Source organism: Sphaerodactylus townsendi, linkage group LG08 (genome assembly GCF_021028975.2).
Source record: "Sphaerodactylus townsendi isolate TG3544 linkage group LG08, MPM_Stown_v2.3, whole genome shotgun sequence".
Taxonomy (NCBI): Eukaryota; Metazoa; Chordata; class Lepidosauria; order Squamata; family Sphaerodactylidae; genus Sphaerodactylus; species Sphaerodactylus townsendi.
Window position 1 is genome coordinate 105,266,085 of NC_059432.1, and position 17,285 is coordinate 105,283,369.

The 17,285-nt window shown below is 46.4% G+C and overlaps 1 protein-coding gene across 8 annotated transcripts in view; it reads left to right on the forward strand.

Moving 5' to 3' along the window:
* ATP11B (ATPase phospholipid transporting 11B (putative)) overlaps nt 1-17,285 on the forward strand; it is a 113,885-nt gene that overhangs the window by 72,087 nt on the left and 24,513 nt on the right. For 6 of the 8 annotated variants that reach the window (XM_048505223.1, XM_048505227.1, XM_048505224.1 and 3 more), the window contains exons 20-27: nt 1,123-1,276; nt 2,919-3,021; nt 3,847-3,992; nt 5,386-5,445; nt 8,728-8,855; nt 11,114-11,252; nt 12,896-12,919; nt 16,366-16,431. In XM_048505223.1, the coding sequence (XP_048361180.1) occupies nt 1,123-1,276; nt 2,919-3,021; nt 3,847-3,992; nt 5,386-5,445; nt 8,728-8,855; nt 11,114-11,252; nt 12,896-12,919; nt 16,366-16,431 (820 nt within the window). The remainder of the gene's footprint in view (nt 1-1,122; nt 1,277-2,918; nt 3,022-3,846; nt 3,993-5,385; nt 5,446-8,727; nt 8,856-11,113; nt 11,253-12,895; nt 12,920-16,365; nt 16,432-17,285) is intronic. The other 2 variants (XM_048505222.1, XM_048505220.1) reach the window with 1 other exon arrangement.

Consider the following 17,285-nt stretch of genomic DNA (forward strand, 5'->3'; position numbering starts at 1 on the left):
CGTTTTTCATGCTTATCTGCCTTCCCCGAATTCCTTCCTCCACGCCATTTTTTGAGCTCACTCTCCATTCCTCCTTGCCTGGTTTTTTTAAGCGTTTTGAGCATTTCTGTGAGGGTTTTTTTTAATTTGGGGGTCGGGATAATCTTTGATGCATCAAGTACATGAGGGCAGCATGCGGCATTTGAAGCACTGAAGCATTGATAAAAAAAACTAAAAAGCGGGGGAATCACATGATGGCAGCTGTGAATCGTTTCGAGAGGGGTAGTGTAGACATCCAAGGGTGGGGCAGAGGTGGGATCCAGCAGGTTCTCACCAGTTCCCGAGAGTGGGTTACTAATTATTTGTGTGTGCCGAGAGGGGGTTACTAATTGGGTCTGCTTTTCCGTTAGAAATTCCATTAGGTCCAAAAACCATAAAGTCCTGTTGTTTCCTATGTGGCTGGTTAGCGAAGGTAGAAAACGGGATCATTCTCCCTGTCGGGCTGTTTTAAAAACATGTTTTTTAGAAAGATGAGTGAAAGTTCCTTGTTTAAGGAAAGTATCCTTCTTTTGATTTCTAGAAACAAAATTAAGTATTTGAAAGTATTAAGTATTTGACAGGCAGTCAATTAGAGAAGTAGTTGTTTCTGTTGGCAGTAGACGATAGGACTTGCTATAATGAGTTTAAATTATGGACAGAAAGATACCAGCTGGAAATTAGGAATTTTTTTTTTACAGTAAGAGTTTTTTACAGTAACAAATTATTAATGCCCCGCCTCGAATGCCCTCGCCACGCTTCCCCTCGTCAAGTGGCTTACGCACCAGCCCCATTGGCGCCACACCACTGTTTGAATCCCACCACCATGGGAACCTGTTACTAAACATTTTGGATCCCACCACTGAAGTGGGGGGATTGAAATCATTTTCCAAACGTTTTAGGAAATTTGTGTGGAAAGGGCTTTAACCTAGTTGACTTCTAAGGCGGTTGCAAGGATAAAATGGAGGGCAGAGAACGATGTTAGCTGCTTTGGGTATCTGTGGGGGAGAAGATTAGGGTATCCACAACATAAATAAACATCGGCCTGCTCTTTGTTCTGAGTGTTTGACGGTCTTTCCAATAACCCCTTTCCTCCTTCCTTGGCAGAATAAAGGAAGACCATGTGATCCAGCATGGGCTCGTGGTGGACGGCACCAGTCTGTCCCTTGCGCTGAGGCAGCACGAGAAGCTCTTCATGGAGGTCTGTCGTAATTGCTCCGCGGTGCTATGTTGCCGCATGGCCCCTCTGCAGAAGGCAAAGGTAATTCGCTCGAGAGCTTCCGCAAGTGACATCATCAAAGTTCTGCTGGTAGGATCTGCCTCCGTGCTTTTTTGATTTTCCTGCTTTCAGGAAAAAAGAAGTAGAGTTGGATTTATAGCTCCCCTTCCTCTCCTGTAAGGAGACTCAAAGGGGCTGACCATCTCCTTTCCCATCCTCCCTCACAACAAACACCCTGTGAGTTGGGTGGGGCTGAGAGAGCTCTAGCCCAAGGTCACCCAGCTGGCATGCGTTGGCGTGCACAAGCTAATCTGGTTCACCAGATAAGCCTCCACAACTCAAGTGGCAGAGCGAGGAATCAAACCTGGTTCTCCAGATTGAGTCACCTTATACTGATTTATATGCCTTACACTGATTTATACGCTTTATACTGGCCTTCCAAGTCCAGTTTGTTTATTCTGACTGGCAGGAGCTCTCCAGGGTGACAGAGGCAGATCGTTCCCGTCACCTGTTGTTACCTGACCCTTTTCAACTGGAGGGGCTAGGGACTGATCCCTGGATCCTCTGCATGTGAGGCAGACGGTTGACCACTAAGCCATTCTCCCACCCCCTAACCCCAGTTACGAAAGTGGCCCCGGCATCAAAGTTCTGACTCCTGTTGATACGCATCTTTATGGAATCTGCGTTCCGTGGATTCGATGCTCTGTGGAAGCGTTTTATGTATTATGGTGTCTCACAAGGTGTCTGTTGTGGGGAGAGGAAGGGAAAGGAGTTTGTAAGCCCCTGAGTTTCCTTGCAGGAGAGAAAGGGGGGAGGTATAAATCCAAACTCTTCCTGTGATCAGCTGCCCCCTCTTCTTTAGGAGTGGCTTTCTTTTTTAGGTGGAGCAGCAGAAGGGTTCCGGTGAGCTGATCTCGATGTGTTTCAGCCACACGGCGCGTGAGATACCAGCTTAATTTTCTCTGCTTAGATAATGGTTGGGATGTGAAAAGAAAAGACATTTCTGTGTCTTCCCATCTGGGTTGTGGCTTAGAGAGCACAAAGTCAGCAGGCCATTAAAGACAAGAGACAAAAGGCTCATGTATTGATTACGATTGGTGACTCTAAGAACATAAGAACAAGCCAGCTGGATCAGACCAGAGTCCATCTAGTCCAGCTCTCTGCTACTCGCAGTGGCCCACCAGGTGCCTTTGGGAGCTCACATGCAGGATGTGAAAGCAAGGGCCTTCTGCGGCTGCTGCTCCCGAGCACCTGGTCTGCTAAGGCATTTGCAATCTCTGATCAAAGAGGATCAAGATTGGTAGCCATAGATTGACTTCTCCTCCATAAATCTGTCCAAGCCCTTTTTAAAGCTATCCAGGTTAGTGGCCATCACCACCTCCTGTGGCAGCATATTCCACGTTCGTGAAGAAGTGTTTCCTTTTATTAGTCCTAATTCTTCCCCCCAGCATTTTCAGTGTATGCCCCCTGGTTCTAAAAAGGGCCTTTGGCTGTAAGCACTGACTTCAGCTTTTCCCGTTCCTGATTTTTATGCCTTTGAACGTTTTGACCACCTTAATTTGGGGATAGGGATTTCTTGTGACTGTGCTTCATTGATGGCCTTTCTTACCTGAGTATCTCAGTGGTGTGAGTGACTGGAATTCCTGGGTTGGTTTGACTTTTGAAAAGTGTTTTTCTTTCACAGGTTGTGCGGCTGATAAAAACCTCTCCCGAGAAACCGATCACGTTAGCTATTGGCGATGGGGCTAATGACGTGAGCATGATACAGGAAGCCCACGTGGGCATAGGTGAGGGACTTCATCTGCCTCCAGGCTGTATTCAGCGTTGCGCCTGCATCAGTATTGTATATCCAGCTTTGGTTATCTGTTGCATCTATGAAAAGCTTGGCCTGAAAACTCCAGGGGCTGTATACAACCGCTTCCCCCATTATATCTAGAAGATGAGCACTGGGAAACGTCTGCATGCACACAAAGCACATTGAAGAGACTAGATTGGCTGCAGAACATGTTTCAAAGAGAAATTACCACCTCCGTCCTACAATTAAGAATGAACGTGACCCACAATGATTGCGTTTACCTGCTTAATAATCGGTTATGACCTTAAGTGGTTTTTTAAAAGCTAGTTTGCAGAGCTCCCCTTCCTTGTCCCCAGAAAGTAGTTCTTACTAGGCTTGGTCAATATCCTAGAAATTCGGTAAAATTCGGATTCGGATTTATTTGGGCATAAAATTATCTGTATGCCCAAATAAGACAAATAACACATTCGAATGTACCCGAATATTCCGGTATATCTGAAAAATTCAGGTCCGTCGGATTTTTTGGGGTATTTCTTTGGTATTTTGGGGGGTATATCTTTTTCGCGTTTCAGCCTGCAGGGGGCACATTTTAAAGCTAGTGGCACCAAAATTTCAGGGTATCATCTGGAGACTGGTTTGTGGGGGGGCAAAGTTATGGCCCCCCCAAAGTGGGTTTGATAAGTTGCTGGAGTTTAATTTGACCTCAGGTTATCACTTCACTGTTCATGAGCTGTATTCTACTGAAGCAGTCCTCTTTTACATATTCATTTCTCCATTTATATATATCTATTTCTGTTTTATCTCCCCTGCGTTACAGGTATCATGGGCAAAGAGGGACGACAAGCTGTGAGAAACAGTGACTATGCAATAGCAAGATTTAAATTCCTTTCCAAGCTACTTTTTGCCCACGGACACCTTTATTATATTAGAATAGCAACCCTTGTACAGTACTTTTTTTACAAGGTAAGTGTCTGCCGATTGTCAGGGGTGACTCCTTTTTACACTTTAAGAGTAAATCTTTAGAATTAACTGCATCAGGACGGACAACAGCTCCTGGTATGGTGCGAATCTCCTATTTGAACCATGTAACTAGAGAACAAAGTTACTTCTTCAGAAGTTGCATCCGGCTCTCCAAGAAGGCATCTGCATTTCAGCACTGTTGTCTGCAATTTTGCTTCAAATGCAGTGTGGCGTAGTGGTTTGAGTAGAGGGTCCCCAACGTGGGGGACCCGTTTTCTGGTGCCCACAAAGTGTTTTTAGGAAGTGGGACGTAAGGTTTTTGCCCAGCTAGGCTTCTGATTGGCTCTTGTTGATTTGATTGGCTGTGCAGATTTTTTTAAAAAAAACGTTGCTTTGGCAACAGCTGCTGCCACAACACAAGGATTTGCGCAGTGTTACTGAAGTTAAACTGTGGCGGTCATTCTGTAGCTGGTGGCAGCCATTTTGTTACCGTGCCCACCATGCTGTGTCAGGATTCCAAAGATGCCTGCTGGCTCTACCTTGTTCAACATAAAGAACCAAGGAGACGTGTGGATGAATTCGCCACGTCTTCCTGGGTCGTCTTTATGTTGAATGCTCCGCCGGGTCCTACTGCCTGCCTCCTTCCACTTCTGATTCTCTTTGAGCATCAGAGAAACATATTTAAGCGCCTCCTTCATCAAAAACATTGTGCCCTGCGCGTGTTTATAGCTGGCGCAACTTTACAAAAAGGCAGTCTTGCTAATAGCCGTGTTTAGTACTTCCACCACAGTGCGTGCGACCACACTTGCATCTTTTTCCAGAAAGGAATATAGTATCTGGTAGAAAACCAGATTCGAGCCCCCATTCCGCCATGGAAGATCACTGGGTGATCTTGGACCATTCCCCCCGTTCTTGGCCTAACCCACCTCATAGGAGTATTGTGAGGAATAAAAAGGAGGAGAGGACGATTAAATTGCTCTGTGCTCCCAGTGGGGGAAAATGTGGTAAATAAATAAGTAGTCAACTCTCCGTAACCTGATTTCCCAGGAAGACTCAGCGCAGCTCTAACTGCTTGTATTTCTTCTCTGTGGTGAAGACATTGGGGGTGTGCCACGTATTCTCACATTCCCATTCCACTTGGGAGGAGTATCTACCTTACCCCTTCCCTGTTAACTATGGTGTGGAGCAAATCATGAATCATGATTTTTGTCCCCATTTGAAACTCTTTATTCCATTATCCCCAGAAGTTTTCCCCCAGAGAAGTTTTTTTGGGGGCTATGTCTTGTATCAATGCAGATATCTTTGCCATTCTGATATTCAGACGTTAATTTCTTTTTCTTTCAGAGTGTGGTATCTTCTGTCACTAACCGGCAATTTTCCCTTTTTTGTTTTCCAGAATGTGTGCTTTATTACACCACAGTTTTTATATCAGTTCTATTGCTTGTTTTCACAACAGGTATGTACTTACCTGTTTTATCAGTCCCACTTCCTTGCTTCAGACTTATGGATGGGTTATTAAAGTAAAAAAGAAGAAGATCTAGAGATGGTGCAGCCAGCAAAAAAATTAGCTGATAGAATATATAGTAACTGAAATTTCAGGGAAATATAATTACTGAGTTCCAGGAAACCCATTCATATTATTTCTGTAAATCACTTCCTCATCCTCTCTTCGTCCAACCCGCATGTTTACCTTTTAGATCAGTTCCTGGAGTTGTAGATGAGCTACTGACCTAATGCAGGTTTTTTGGAAGAACGTTTTATTTGCACGGGATCGGAGGTGAAAAGAACCTCAGAGGTCATTTAAAGACTTGGTCCTGCTGAATGAGGGAAAGTGATACCCATCTTTGAATCCATAAATACTTGATATTAAAATAATAAGATTTTAATCTATATTTATAAAAATCTATCAGTTCGTTTTTCTGCTAGGTAATCTCCCAAACTACTGGACCGATTGCTTTGAAATTTTCACACAACGTCACATTCACGTGCGGCCAGGTTTTCATATTTTTTCCACACCTCCTGTTGTGTACATGTCACAACTGTGCCAGTTATTGTGTACATGCTACAACTGTGACAGTTGGAACCACAGTTCTGTTCCGCAACAGCGCCATCTGCTGGCCATCAAAGCAACACCCTCTGATACAAGGGAACCAACCATGCCTTCCTTGAAAACCACTGCCTTATGGAGTGAGAGGGGTGGGGCGGGCTATCTGCACATGCCAGGTTCCACCCACACCTAAGCCGGAGTTGAAAGGGGAAGGTGAGGAGGGTCCAGGGGTTTGCTTTCAGGACCAAACGGCTCTGAAATTTGAACACAATGTAGCTCTATGCCTCCCAAGCAGTGTTTCGCAGCTAGAATAATGCGCCTGTATAGGGAAGGGAGTAGAAAGGAAAGACAGGGACCAGCCCACCCTGGACATGAAGCACCCACCCCTAGCACAGGAAGGGGAACGTTAGGGAGGGACCTGCAGGGTTGCCATGCAAGGGAACGGGAGAGGGAGGGGAGTGAGGGGCCCCTTGCCTCTCCTCTCCCTTGCAATCATTGTGCAATGACACATGTTCGAACCGTTCGCTTCCCCTTTTCTTCCTTTTCCACTTCACCAGACTCAGCCACAGCAACGTGTGACCGGGCATGCTAGTTATTGTATACATTTTAAAGTTTTTGTTTAAATGGTGATGTAAAGCCTGGCCGGGAAAGGGCGACGTACAAATCCAATTTTTTTAAAAAAATTAAACGTTTAAAAAATCACTTTTCTCCCTCCCATGGCTCTGGGGACAGCTAGAAATGAGAGGAAGGGTAGATTTTCGGGGCATTATGTATGGCTTTCCCCCCCCCCCCCCCAAATAGCTTTTGGTGGTGCCCAAATGCCACATTTGTGGTTAGGAAAGAATGTTCTTCCAGATCAGTTCTAGAACTCTTTCGGCTTTTGAGAGTTCCTTCTCTGAGCCATCATAATACTTACTTGCCTTCAGGCCTTTCCTAGTGGTGGCTGATTGTACTTCCTACATTTGTGGCACTGGTTTTGAAGGTAATTTGGATTCCTTCCATTCACAGCACATATGCTCGGTTAGGCTAAAGTCACTGTGCCGCCAAGCATGAATATGCACATGTGTGGTTCTTGAGATTGCAAATGCCTTAACAGACCAGGTGCTCGGGAGCAACAGCCGCAGAAGGCCATTGCTTTCACATCCTGCATATGAGCTCCCAATGGCACCAGGTGGGCCACTGCGAGTAGCAGAGAGCTGGACTAGATGGACTCTGGTCTGATCCAGCTGGCTTGTTCTTATGTTCTTATGTTCCTGCTGGGTATGGAAGGATCTCTGAACATCTGCTTATGGGCTGCTAGGAAGTCTGGCTGAGTTCTGACCTACCCAGAGGAGTAGATGGCTAAGTGGGAATCTCAGCCTAGAATTTTGTATATGCAACCCCATGTGATTATCGAAATAGTTTCATATAAAGAGGTAGAAGACCTTTAAATGGTTTCCTCTGTTTCCAACCAGCTGTATTCTCGAGACCTTAAGCTTGCTCGCTCACTTCCTGATGAAATTGTTTTTAAAATAACTGTAGCAGAATACTTAAGAGGGGGAGAGAAACATTTGAAAATATATACTACCATTAGAAGTGTGCTTTTTTTAGAAGCGCAGATATTAGCAGATTATGGAATTAGAGTCAGACATGACCATTTTTAATTTATTTATTATTTATATTTATATACCGCCCTCCCCAAAGGCTCAGGGCGGTGTCCATCAACAATAAAAAGTTTAAAACATCATATACATAATTTACATAAAATACATAAAATACTAAAACTACAGATGGCTTCAGCCCCTCTCTTCCCCTTTATGTACCCACGGGAGGCTAGATGTTCTTATGGCAAGTTGACATCATCCCTAAGCTATTGTTAAACAGCCTGGCCGGAACAAGGGTCCGGATTTTACACAGGCCCTCCAAGTGGAACTTTGTAAAGTCCGCGGGGCCCACTGATCTCACCCGGGAAGCCTGTTCCACCAGGTGAGAAGACCATGAGCCGTTATAAAGCCCTGGCCCTTGTAGAGGCCAGCCGGATCGCCTTGGGGCCAGGGATCACCAGTAGGTCCTCCTCCGATGAGCGGAGGGGCCTAGAAGGGCGATATAGGGAGAGACGGTCCCTCAGATAAGCAGGGCCAAGGCCGCGAATGGCTTTGAAGGTCAATACCAAAACTTTAAACATGACCCGGTACTCGATTTTAATACTGAGATGTCACTGAAACCTAATATGAGGGGGTTGGGTTGATGATGGGCTGAATGTATATTTAAGTTTTACTGGGTTGACTCTTGGACTGTAGGAACAATGTGGTGTAGTGGTTAAGAGCAGGTGAATTCTAATCTGGAGAACAGGGTTTGATTCCCTACTCCTCCACCTGAGTGGCAGAGGCTTAGCTGGTGAACCAGATGCGCTTCCGCCCTCCTACATTCTGCCGGGTAATCTTGGGCTAGTCCCAGTTCTCCGGAATTCTCTCAGCCCCATTTACTTCACAAGGTGTCTGTTGTGGGGAGAGGAAGGGAAAGGAGCTTGCAAGCCACCTTGAGTCTCCTTACAGTAGAGAAAAGTGGGATCTAAATCTAAAGTCGTCATCGTCGTCTTCTTTGGTTGTAACATAAAATCGCACTCAGGCATTAGCTAACCACTGTGACGACATGTCCTTTCTTTAAATCCGTGCACCTGAAAATGGTTAATTTACCTCCTTTACTTTTCAGACTCTGTACGACAGTGTATACCTGACTTTATACAACATTTGTTTCACCTCCTTGCCAGTCCTCATGTACAGTCTTTTTGAACAGCACGTGCACCCTCAAGTATTGCAGAGCAAGCCAGCGCTCTACCGGTAAGGAAGCCTTTATTTTTTTAAAAAATTTCTTGCGTCGGGGTCAAAGAACGAGCTGTGCGTGGCCCAAAAAGAGCTTCTTCTGAAGATGCCCGTGTGCTGCGGTTGACTTTCCTGACGGTTCTTTTCCTCCACATCTGCTTTTGGAGAAGCAGTTAAATTTAATTACCTTCTTAAAGTTTAGAATGGTCAAAGTGATGGACGGGCCAGAGCGGTAGAGCTGCATGCTTTACGTGCAGAAAGACCCGGGCATCTCCAGAAAGGATTACAGGAAGGACCGTCCTAGAAATGGACTACCATAAATGAATGCCTCAAGAGCTAAGCTCTGTGTGAAGCAACCGTATGTTCAGAGGGATGGGTTCGTGCAGTGCCCAAAGCTCAGAGTGTGTGCGCTTGCAGAGGTGGGGGGCAAAATGGTGTCTGGACCCACCCTCGTGCCCCCACCCTTGCCCCTCCCCCTGTGCCCCCCTTACCGTAGTTTAAAGCAGCCTTATGGGAACGACACTCTTCCCAGGAGACGTGGGGCTCACAAGGTCTCCTGGGAAGTGTAGTTCCCACCAGGCTGGTTTTTCTACACCAGGAAGTATAGTTTCCACTAGGCTGCTTCAAACTAAGGTAAGGGGGGGGGGGGACTGCAGGGGTGGAGGGCGGAAAGGGAAGGTGGAGGGTAGGGGGAAGGGGGTGGGGGCATTTTCTGCCCCCCACATGACTGACTGGTGCACGCCTGGTGCGCAGTGCAGCTCCTTGTCCCCTTACAGCTATGCCTCTGCTAGAAAGTGATCCTCTTTTGTGTTCTTCCCTAAAAGGATATATAGCAATCTGAGGCACAGAACAGGCCAAATGTGTAGCATTCTGAACCGAGCACAGTCTCGGAGGAGCCTGGTTGTTTGTGGTAAAAGATTAAAATTGATTTTTGTTAGGCGTCCTGGCTGGAAGTCGGCCTCCTCAGTACTCCCACGTGGTGAGGGTCATCAGTCACAGCTGTCCCCTGTTATGCTTGGAAAACTGAGGAGATGGTGGGGGTGAAAATTGAATTTAGGTTAGGTTAATTTAAGGCTTGGCCCAGATAAAGCCCTGGGGGCTGTCTTTATTACCCTTTGGAGGGATGGAGCCGGACGTCACAAAGGCCCCAAAGGAAACAAGAACTTGTTATGATGTAAGGAGATTCAGAACTTGAGAAATACTGTTTCTTCTGCTGGAAGGTGTGACATCTACAAACGAACCAAACACACTGTCCCTGCTTTGACGAATGGAAAGCTGGGCAGAGGAAAACCAGAGGAGGTTGGAAGCAGCTAAGGAATGGAATAAAATATGAATGAAAGCATTTGCCAGCTCTCTCTCTCTCTCTCCCCCCCTCCCGCATTTCCCCTGACGCTTTATGTCCTAATGTCACCACCGTGTGCCGCAGGAGAGGGTGCACCCAGATAATACCGCAACAAATGAGAAACTGCAGCTGTCTAAACAGTTCAATCCAGCACAGTTACTCCATTCAGAGCCCACCAGAACTGTTGGTCTTAGATCACAGGTGTCAAACTCACAGCCCTCCAGATGTTATGGACTACAGTTCCCATCATCCCTAGCCAGCATGATGCTGACAGGGGATGATGGGAACTGTAGTCCATAACATCTGCAGGGGCGCGAGTTTGACACCTATGTCGTAGATCCGTGGTGGCAAACCTTTGGCACTCCAGATGTTATGGACTACAGTTCCCATCAGCCCTGCAGGCATGGCCAGTTGGAACTTCTCTAGCCAATTGGCCATGCTTGCAGGGGCTGATGGGAATTGTAGTCCATAACATCTGGAGTGCCAAAGGTTCTCCACCACGGTCTTAGATGGATGCCATTCAGCGTAGGATTGCGCTGTGAACTTTACAAATGTGTGTTCCATTGGGAAACAAACGCTTCCTAATACACAGTGGCTCAAATTTGACTACCATATTCTGTGCTTGTATTTCCATGCGAACAGATAGAGGCCTGCTTGTCTGTCTAAGTGTTTTGATGGGTAGCGGTTTGTGATATAGTTTTGGGGACAGGGAGAATTTGCCAGCTTGCAAAACCTTTATCTGGTTACCTGGAGGAGTTGGCTCCTTGTCATGAGTCGCCGGGCGAATGAGCAATTGCTCAGTTGCTCAAGAACGTACCAAAAGATGCTCTGGCCTGCTATGGCGGTCGCAAGCATCTAAGGACAGAGAAACATTGAACCGGTGGCTCTGATGCTGGTAAATTCAAGACCTTGTACTCTCCTTTTCTCTCCACAGAGACATTAGTAAAAACGCCCACTTGGGCTATAAGCCTTTCCTTTACTGGACATTCTTGGGATTTGCTCACGCATTCGTTTTCTTCTATGGCTCCTATCTTCTGATGGGGGAAGACACTTCTTTGCTGGGGAATGGCCAGGTAAGATGGATTGCAAACATTTAGAAGGCAAAAAGCCATTTTGTGGCGGTTTGTCGGTGATGTGTCTGGGTCTGCAAGTGCACTGTAGACAGGTGGAATTGCTGGCAGAGAGAAGTAAACCCTGAGTTGCTTTGAGTTACTAGCCCAGTGCACCTAACACAGTTAATAGTCTGGTTCGCGTGATGGGCCAAATGTGCAAAGAGGAAGAAGAAGAAGAGTTTGGATGTATATCCCCCCTTTCTCTCCTGCAGGAGACTCAAAGGGCCTTCCAATCTCCTTTCCCTTCCCCCCACACAACAAACACCCTGTGAGGTGGGTGGGGCTGAAAGCTCCAAAGAACTGTGACTAGCCCAAGGTCACCCAGCTGGCATGTGTTGGAGTGCACAAGCTAATCTGGTTCCCCAGATAAGCCTCCACAGCTCAAGTGGCAGAGCGGGGACTCAAACCCGGCTCTCCAGATTAGAGTGCACCTGCTCTTAATCACTACACCACACTGGCAGGAGTGTACAGGCCCAACCTCTAGGAGCCACCTGGTCTTCTACAATACCATATAAATCCAGATACCCCCTCTTGCCTTACTTCTCTAGGCAGCTCTTTGTAATCTTGGTAGAATTTCAGATGTTCAGGAATCCTTCATCAGTTCCCACCAGCATGGCTCAATTGGCCATGCTGATAGAGGCTGATGGGAATTGTAGCTCCTGAACATCTGAGAGCCGCAGGTTCTACCCCTGCCCTAGAGGCAGGGTAGGGAACCTGCGACTCTCCAGATGTTCAGGAACTACAATTCCATCAGCCCCTACCAGCATGGTCTGGTTGGCCATGCTGATAGGAGTGATGGGAGTGGTCAGGCTGAGCCATGAGTCTACTCCAGAGTTCCCTGTTGGCAACAGCCAGTGGAAGCTTTTGATCTTGCTTCCCCATGACATTGACTGTCCCTGTAGCATGTGATAGTCAGTGGTGGGATCCAAAAATGTTAGTAACAGGTTCCCATGGTGGTGGGATTCAAACTGTGGCGTAGCGCCAATGGGGCTGGGCGGGGTGCGACAGGGGCATGGCCGGGCATTCCGGGGCGGGGCATTCCGGGGCGGGGCTGTGGCAAAAGATGCTAGCCGCTGCGCCGGTCCTTGAACGGGAAACGAATGCACGCAGGCGCAGGCTGCCACGCACGCCGGTGTACCTCCTGCTAGACTGCTTCAAGTTCTGCGCACTACTGCTGAGAGGAGGGGTGTAACTAAAGCAAAAATCACGTGGCAAAATCACCCATTAGTAACCCCCTCTTGGCACACACAAATAATTAGTAACCTACTCTCGGGAACCTGTGAGAACCTGCTGGATCCCACCTCTGATGATAGTGTACGCGCGTGCATGCCCAAACTACCAGGGGTGGACCAAAAACTCTGCTTTAATCTCTGACGCGAAAGGGAATTCCACTCTCCATCTTTAAGATCCCATTTTGGATAGAAAGCGAGTCTCTCAACCTTTAATTTTCCCCTCTCTGGAGCAATCAGAGAAAGAAGAAATAAGCTGTGTGCGCACATGTGTCTTTTACAGCGCTCGTTGTTATAAAATTGCACTTGAATCTTGCTGTCTAGTCTTACCTTTCAACCCCCCCCCCCCTCTTTTCATGCCTTGCCTGCCGTCAGCTATTGAAACCAAACAGGCAAATGGTAAGAGTCTGTGTTGTAGGACGGAAGACTTGGAAGGTGCCAGATGTGGTATTTTGTATCTGTCCAAGGATGCAGCATCCGTTCTTACTTCAATGTGTTGTTTTTCAAAAATAAACGGTGGCATTACCTCAGGTGGTCCATCACATTATGAATGGGATGACCTTGGGGGGGGGGGTAACTCTCACATTAACACTTGCTTTTCTGCAGTAGGCCTCTGCTGGCCACTGAAGCCTGGCTCTGGCTACTTTTCAGAGGCCCTTCTGGGTTAAAAAGGCTCAGAATGTCCTCCTGTACAAGAAATGCAGTACACCAAAGCAAGGAATGTTAACTACTCGAGGGAAGCCGCACTCGCTGTCAGTTGTAGCTAATTCTGGATGCTCGCAAGAATCCTGCTCTCTTCCCCGCACAAAGTACTGAAATGATATCGCCATAGCAACCAGCGGCAATAAACAGTGCCTCCTGACTTACCAGGGAAAGATCTTCTGTGTCCAAGCATCAGACGAGCCGTCAATGGGACACAAAAGCCAGGCCTTCAGGGAGTAAAGAAGCATTCCTAGTTTTACGGTGTTGCGGGGTTACTGGGCTGTATGGCCGTGTCCTAGTAGCATTTTCTCCTGACATTTCACCTGCATCTGTGGCTGGCATCTTCAGAGGATCTGATGGTAGTAAAGCAAGTGGATATTAAAGTGGATATTAAAGCAAGGGTTGTAAAGCAATATATACCTGTGGAATGTCCAGGGTGGGAGAAAGTGTATAAACCTGTGGAAATTCCAGGGTGGGAGAAAGTGGAGTATATATACCTGTGGAATGTCCAGGGTGGGAGAAAGTGGAGTATATATACCTGTGGAATGTCCAGGGTGGGAGAAAGTGTATAAACCTGTGGAATGTCCAGGGTGGGAGAAAGTGGAGTATATATACCCATGGAATGTCCAGGGTGGGAGAAAGTGGAGTATATATACCTGTGGAATGTCCAGGGTGGGAGAAAGTGTATAAACCTGTGGAATGTCCAGGGTGGGAGAAAGTGGAGTATATATACCCTTGGAATGTCCAGGGTGGGAGAAAGTGGAGTATATATACCTGTGGAATATTCAGGGTGGTTCTTTCTCCCACCCTGGACATTCCACAGGTATATATACTCCACTTGCTTTACTACCATCAGATCCTCTGAAGATGCCAGCCACAGATGCAGGTGAAACGTCATGAGGAAATGCTACGGGAACACAGCTATACAACCCAGAAAACCCACAACAGCCTAGTGATTCTGGCTGTGAAAGCCTTTGACAAGACATTCCTAGTTTTCATCCCTCAGAATCCTCAGTTGCCCCATGAAGGTGGGGAATGAGGACAGGCAGCCCAAGGTGACTTCTAGAAGGCTTGCCATGTATTTATACAAACCTGGATGTGGAAAACACATCCAGGCCCCGTTCGAATGACTCTAGGGCTTCTTGTCTCGAGTGTTTGGGGAGTTGCATCCTACCCTTCCGGTTGCAAATACTGAAAGCTTCCAAAGCAGCCCTTGAGTAGGTTCACACGTACGTCTAGGATGTTTGATTTCTACCTGACTAGCTGTTAAATGTGTGAACTGTCTCTGGTGAAAACATTTTACCTTTGGAGGAATGTAACTTAGACTCATTCCTCACCCACACAGCCCCCAGTCATGACCGCTTGTAGTATGCTGGGTTAGTGGATCTGTGCAAAACATCTGCTTTACGTTTCGGAGGGTGGCGGTGTTGGTCTGCAGAACGACTGGATGCAAGTCCAGAGACCAACAGAACTTTCGAGAGTCAGAACCCCCTTTGCCAGACACAAGCAGGAAAGATAAGAGCAGCTTCCTTATGAGGAGAGGCTGCAGCGTTTGGGACTCCTTAGTCTGGAGAGGAGACGTCTGAGCGGGGATATGATTGAAGTCTATAAAATTATGCATATGGTAGAAAATGTCGACAGAGAGAAATTTTTCTCTCTTTCTCACAATACTAGAACCAGGGGGCATACATTGAAAATGCTGGGGGGAAGAATTAGGACTGATAAAAGGAAACACTTCTTCACGCAACGTGTGGTTGGTGTTTGGAATATGCTGCCACAGGAGATGGTGATGGCCACTAACCTGGATAGCTTTAAAAGGGGCTTGGACAGATTTATGGAGGAGAAGTCGATCTATGGCTACCAATCTTGATCCTCTTTGATCTGAGATTGCAAATGCCTTAACAGTCCAGGTGCTCGGGAGCAACAGCCGCAGAAGGCCCGTTGCTTTCACATCCTGCAGGTGAGCTCCCAAAGGCACCTGGTGGGCCACTGTGAGTAGCAGAGTGCTGGACTAGATGGACTCTGGTCTGATCCAGCTGGCTTGTTCTTATGTTCTTATGATAGATAAATTTGCACTTGTATCTAAGGGAACTTTAACTCTCAGAAACTCATCTACTGAAAATCTTGTCACTTACCGCTACTGGACTCAAATCTGAGTCATTTGCTTTAAAAGTGAGAAGGCACTTACTTAAGAGGTTACAAGCTATCTTCAGACCTACAAGTACAGAGATGGGCATAGTCGATGCAGGATTTTAATTCTTGCAAACCGAAACTTTCTGTTTAAAGACGCAAGAAATGTTCATCACCGTGTTTCTGCCAGCCGGTGTTGGGGAAAAAAGTAGGCATAGTCAGGGGGCAGAGAATTGGAGAAAATATCTCAGATTCTGTAAAAATTAAAACTATTTGATTCAGAAGGAAGGTGTTTAGCTGTGCCGCTGTGTTCAACTTTGTTCAACAATAAGTTCAGTTTATTTTAGCAAGAATCCAGATATCTCTGGACTCCCTTAATACACTCTGTTTTTATTTTTCTGGAAAAACATAGGCACCATTTTACAAGCATCACCCCCCCCCCCAAAAAAAATCCGATAAGCCTTCAGATAATGACAACATTACATTTCTAAAACAATAAATCCACCGTTTATTTTTGAATTTTGGAGTCAGCGGCTTGCGAAACCCAAGCCCGCACTTGATGCTGCGTTGAAAGAAAAATACAGCAACCCGTACTTAGAGGCTAATTTGCTTTCTTGCCACCATAGAGTGTCTCTGGTAGTCCTCATTAGTTGCCTATTTATGCATAATTAGCTATTCAATAACATTTCCCCGGCATATTATTTTCTTTGGGATTTTTAAACCTGTTCCTATGAATCTGTGGTTTTGCGTATTCAACTGTGGAGGAAGGTTGCTTTGGTCCATGTAGAACGGCGTTTTGAAACTGGGTGACTTTTCCCCCCCCATTGGACCTGCTCTTTTCACCTTTTCGTTTTAATGACATTTATTGAACAGACATGGGAGCAGGCTGCGATCCTGAGCTTTCAGTAGAACCAGCTTCATTAGTGTAGCCGCACTAGCTTAGCTGCCTTAGCTGTGAAACTGACTCTAACTCTACCGGGTTAATCTCATCGTTTTTTTCTGCTCTCCCTTAGATGTTTGGAAATTGGACTTTTGGCACTCTGGTCTTCACAGTTATGGTGATAACCGTCACAATGAAGGTATAGTTCAGACTGTCGTTCCCAACTGTGCTTTGTAAATGGCTTCTCAGTCTTTTTGTCTGGGAAGAAAACATTATCTGCTTTAGAGTTTGAAGTAGAAGAGTTTTGATTTATATCCCCCCCTTTCTCTCCTGTCAGAAGACCCAAAGGGTCTTACAATCTCCTCCCCCCTCCACACACACACAACAAACACCCTGGGAGGTTGGTGGGGCTGAGAGAGCTCCGAAGAACTGTGACTAGCCCAAACTCACCCAGCTGGCGTGTGTTGGAGTGCACAAGCTAATCTGGTTCACCAGACAAGCCTCCCCATCTCAAGTGGCAGAGTGAGGAATCAAACCCGGTTCTCCAGATTAGAGTGCACCTGCTCTTAACCACTATGCCATGCTGGCTCTTACCAGTTTATGATTGTTGTATATTGTCATAAACTGCAGTAACCAGAAAATGAGGTCGGTACCATCCAGATGTTCTTAAAAAGTGGGGCTTTTGCACAGCAGAGCTTCTGATGAGCCGTTTGAGATCTGATTGGCTGGTTAGATTTTTTTAAAAAAAGATTTGTTGGCAGTCTTCTATTACAGCACAAGGATCTTACCGTTGCAGAGAAGCTCTCTCTGTGTGCAAGAAAATATTTCAAAATGACATGTTCATTTTAAATGCTTCTCAGAATGTTCAAGAGTTGCTGTTAGAGTTATGCAGCGTTATATCTAATATTGTAAGAGCTGCGAAATCTCTGACCCAGGACTCTGACTCCTGTCCCGCTGAGCTGCGTCCCCCAACTATAGCTTTTTAGCCATCCCGCTGTTCTGGAAGATTTTTTCAACCAAGGTTTGACCTGTTGGTTAAACCCAAGTTTGTAT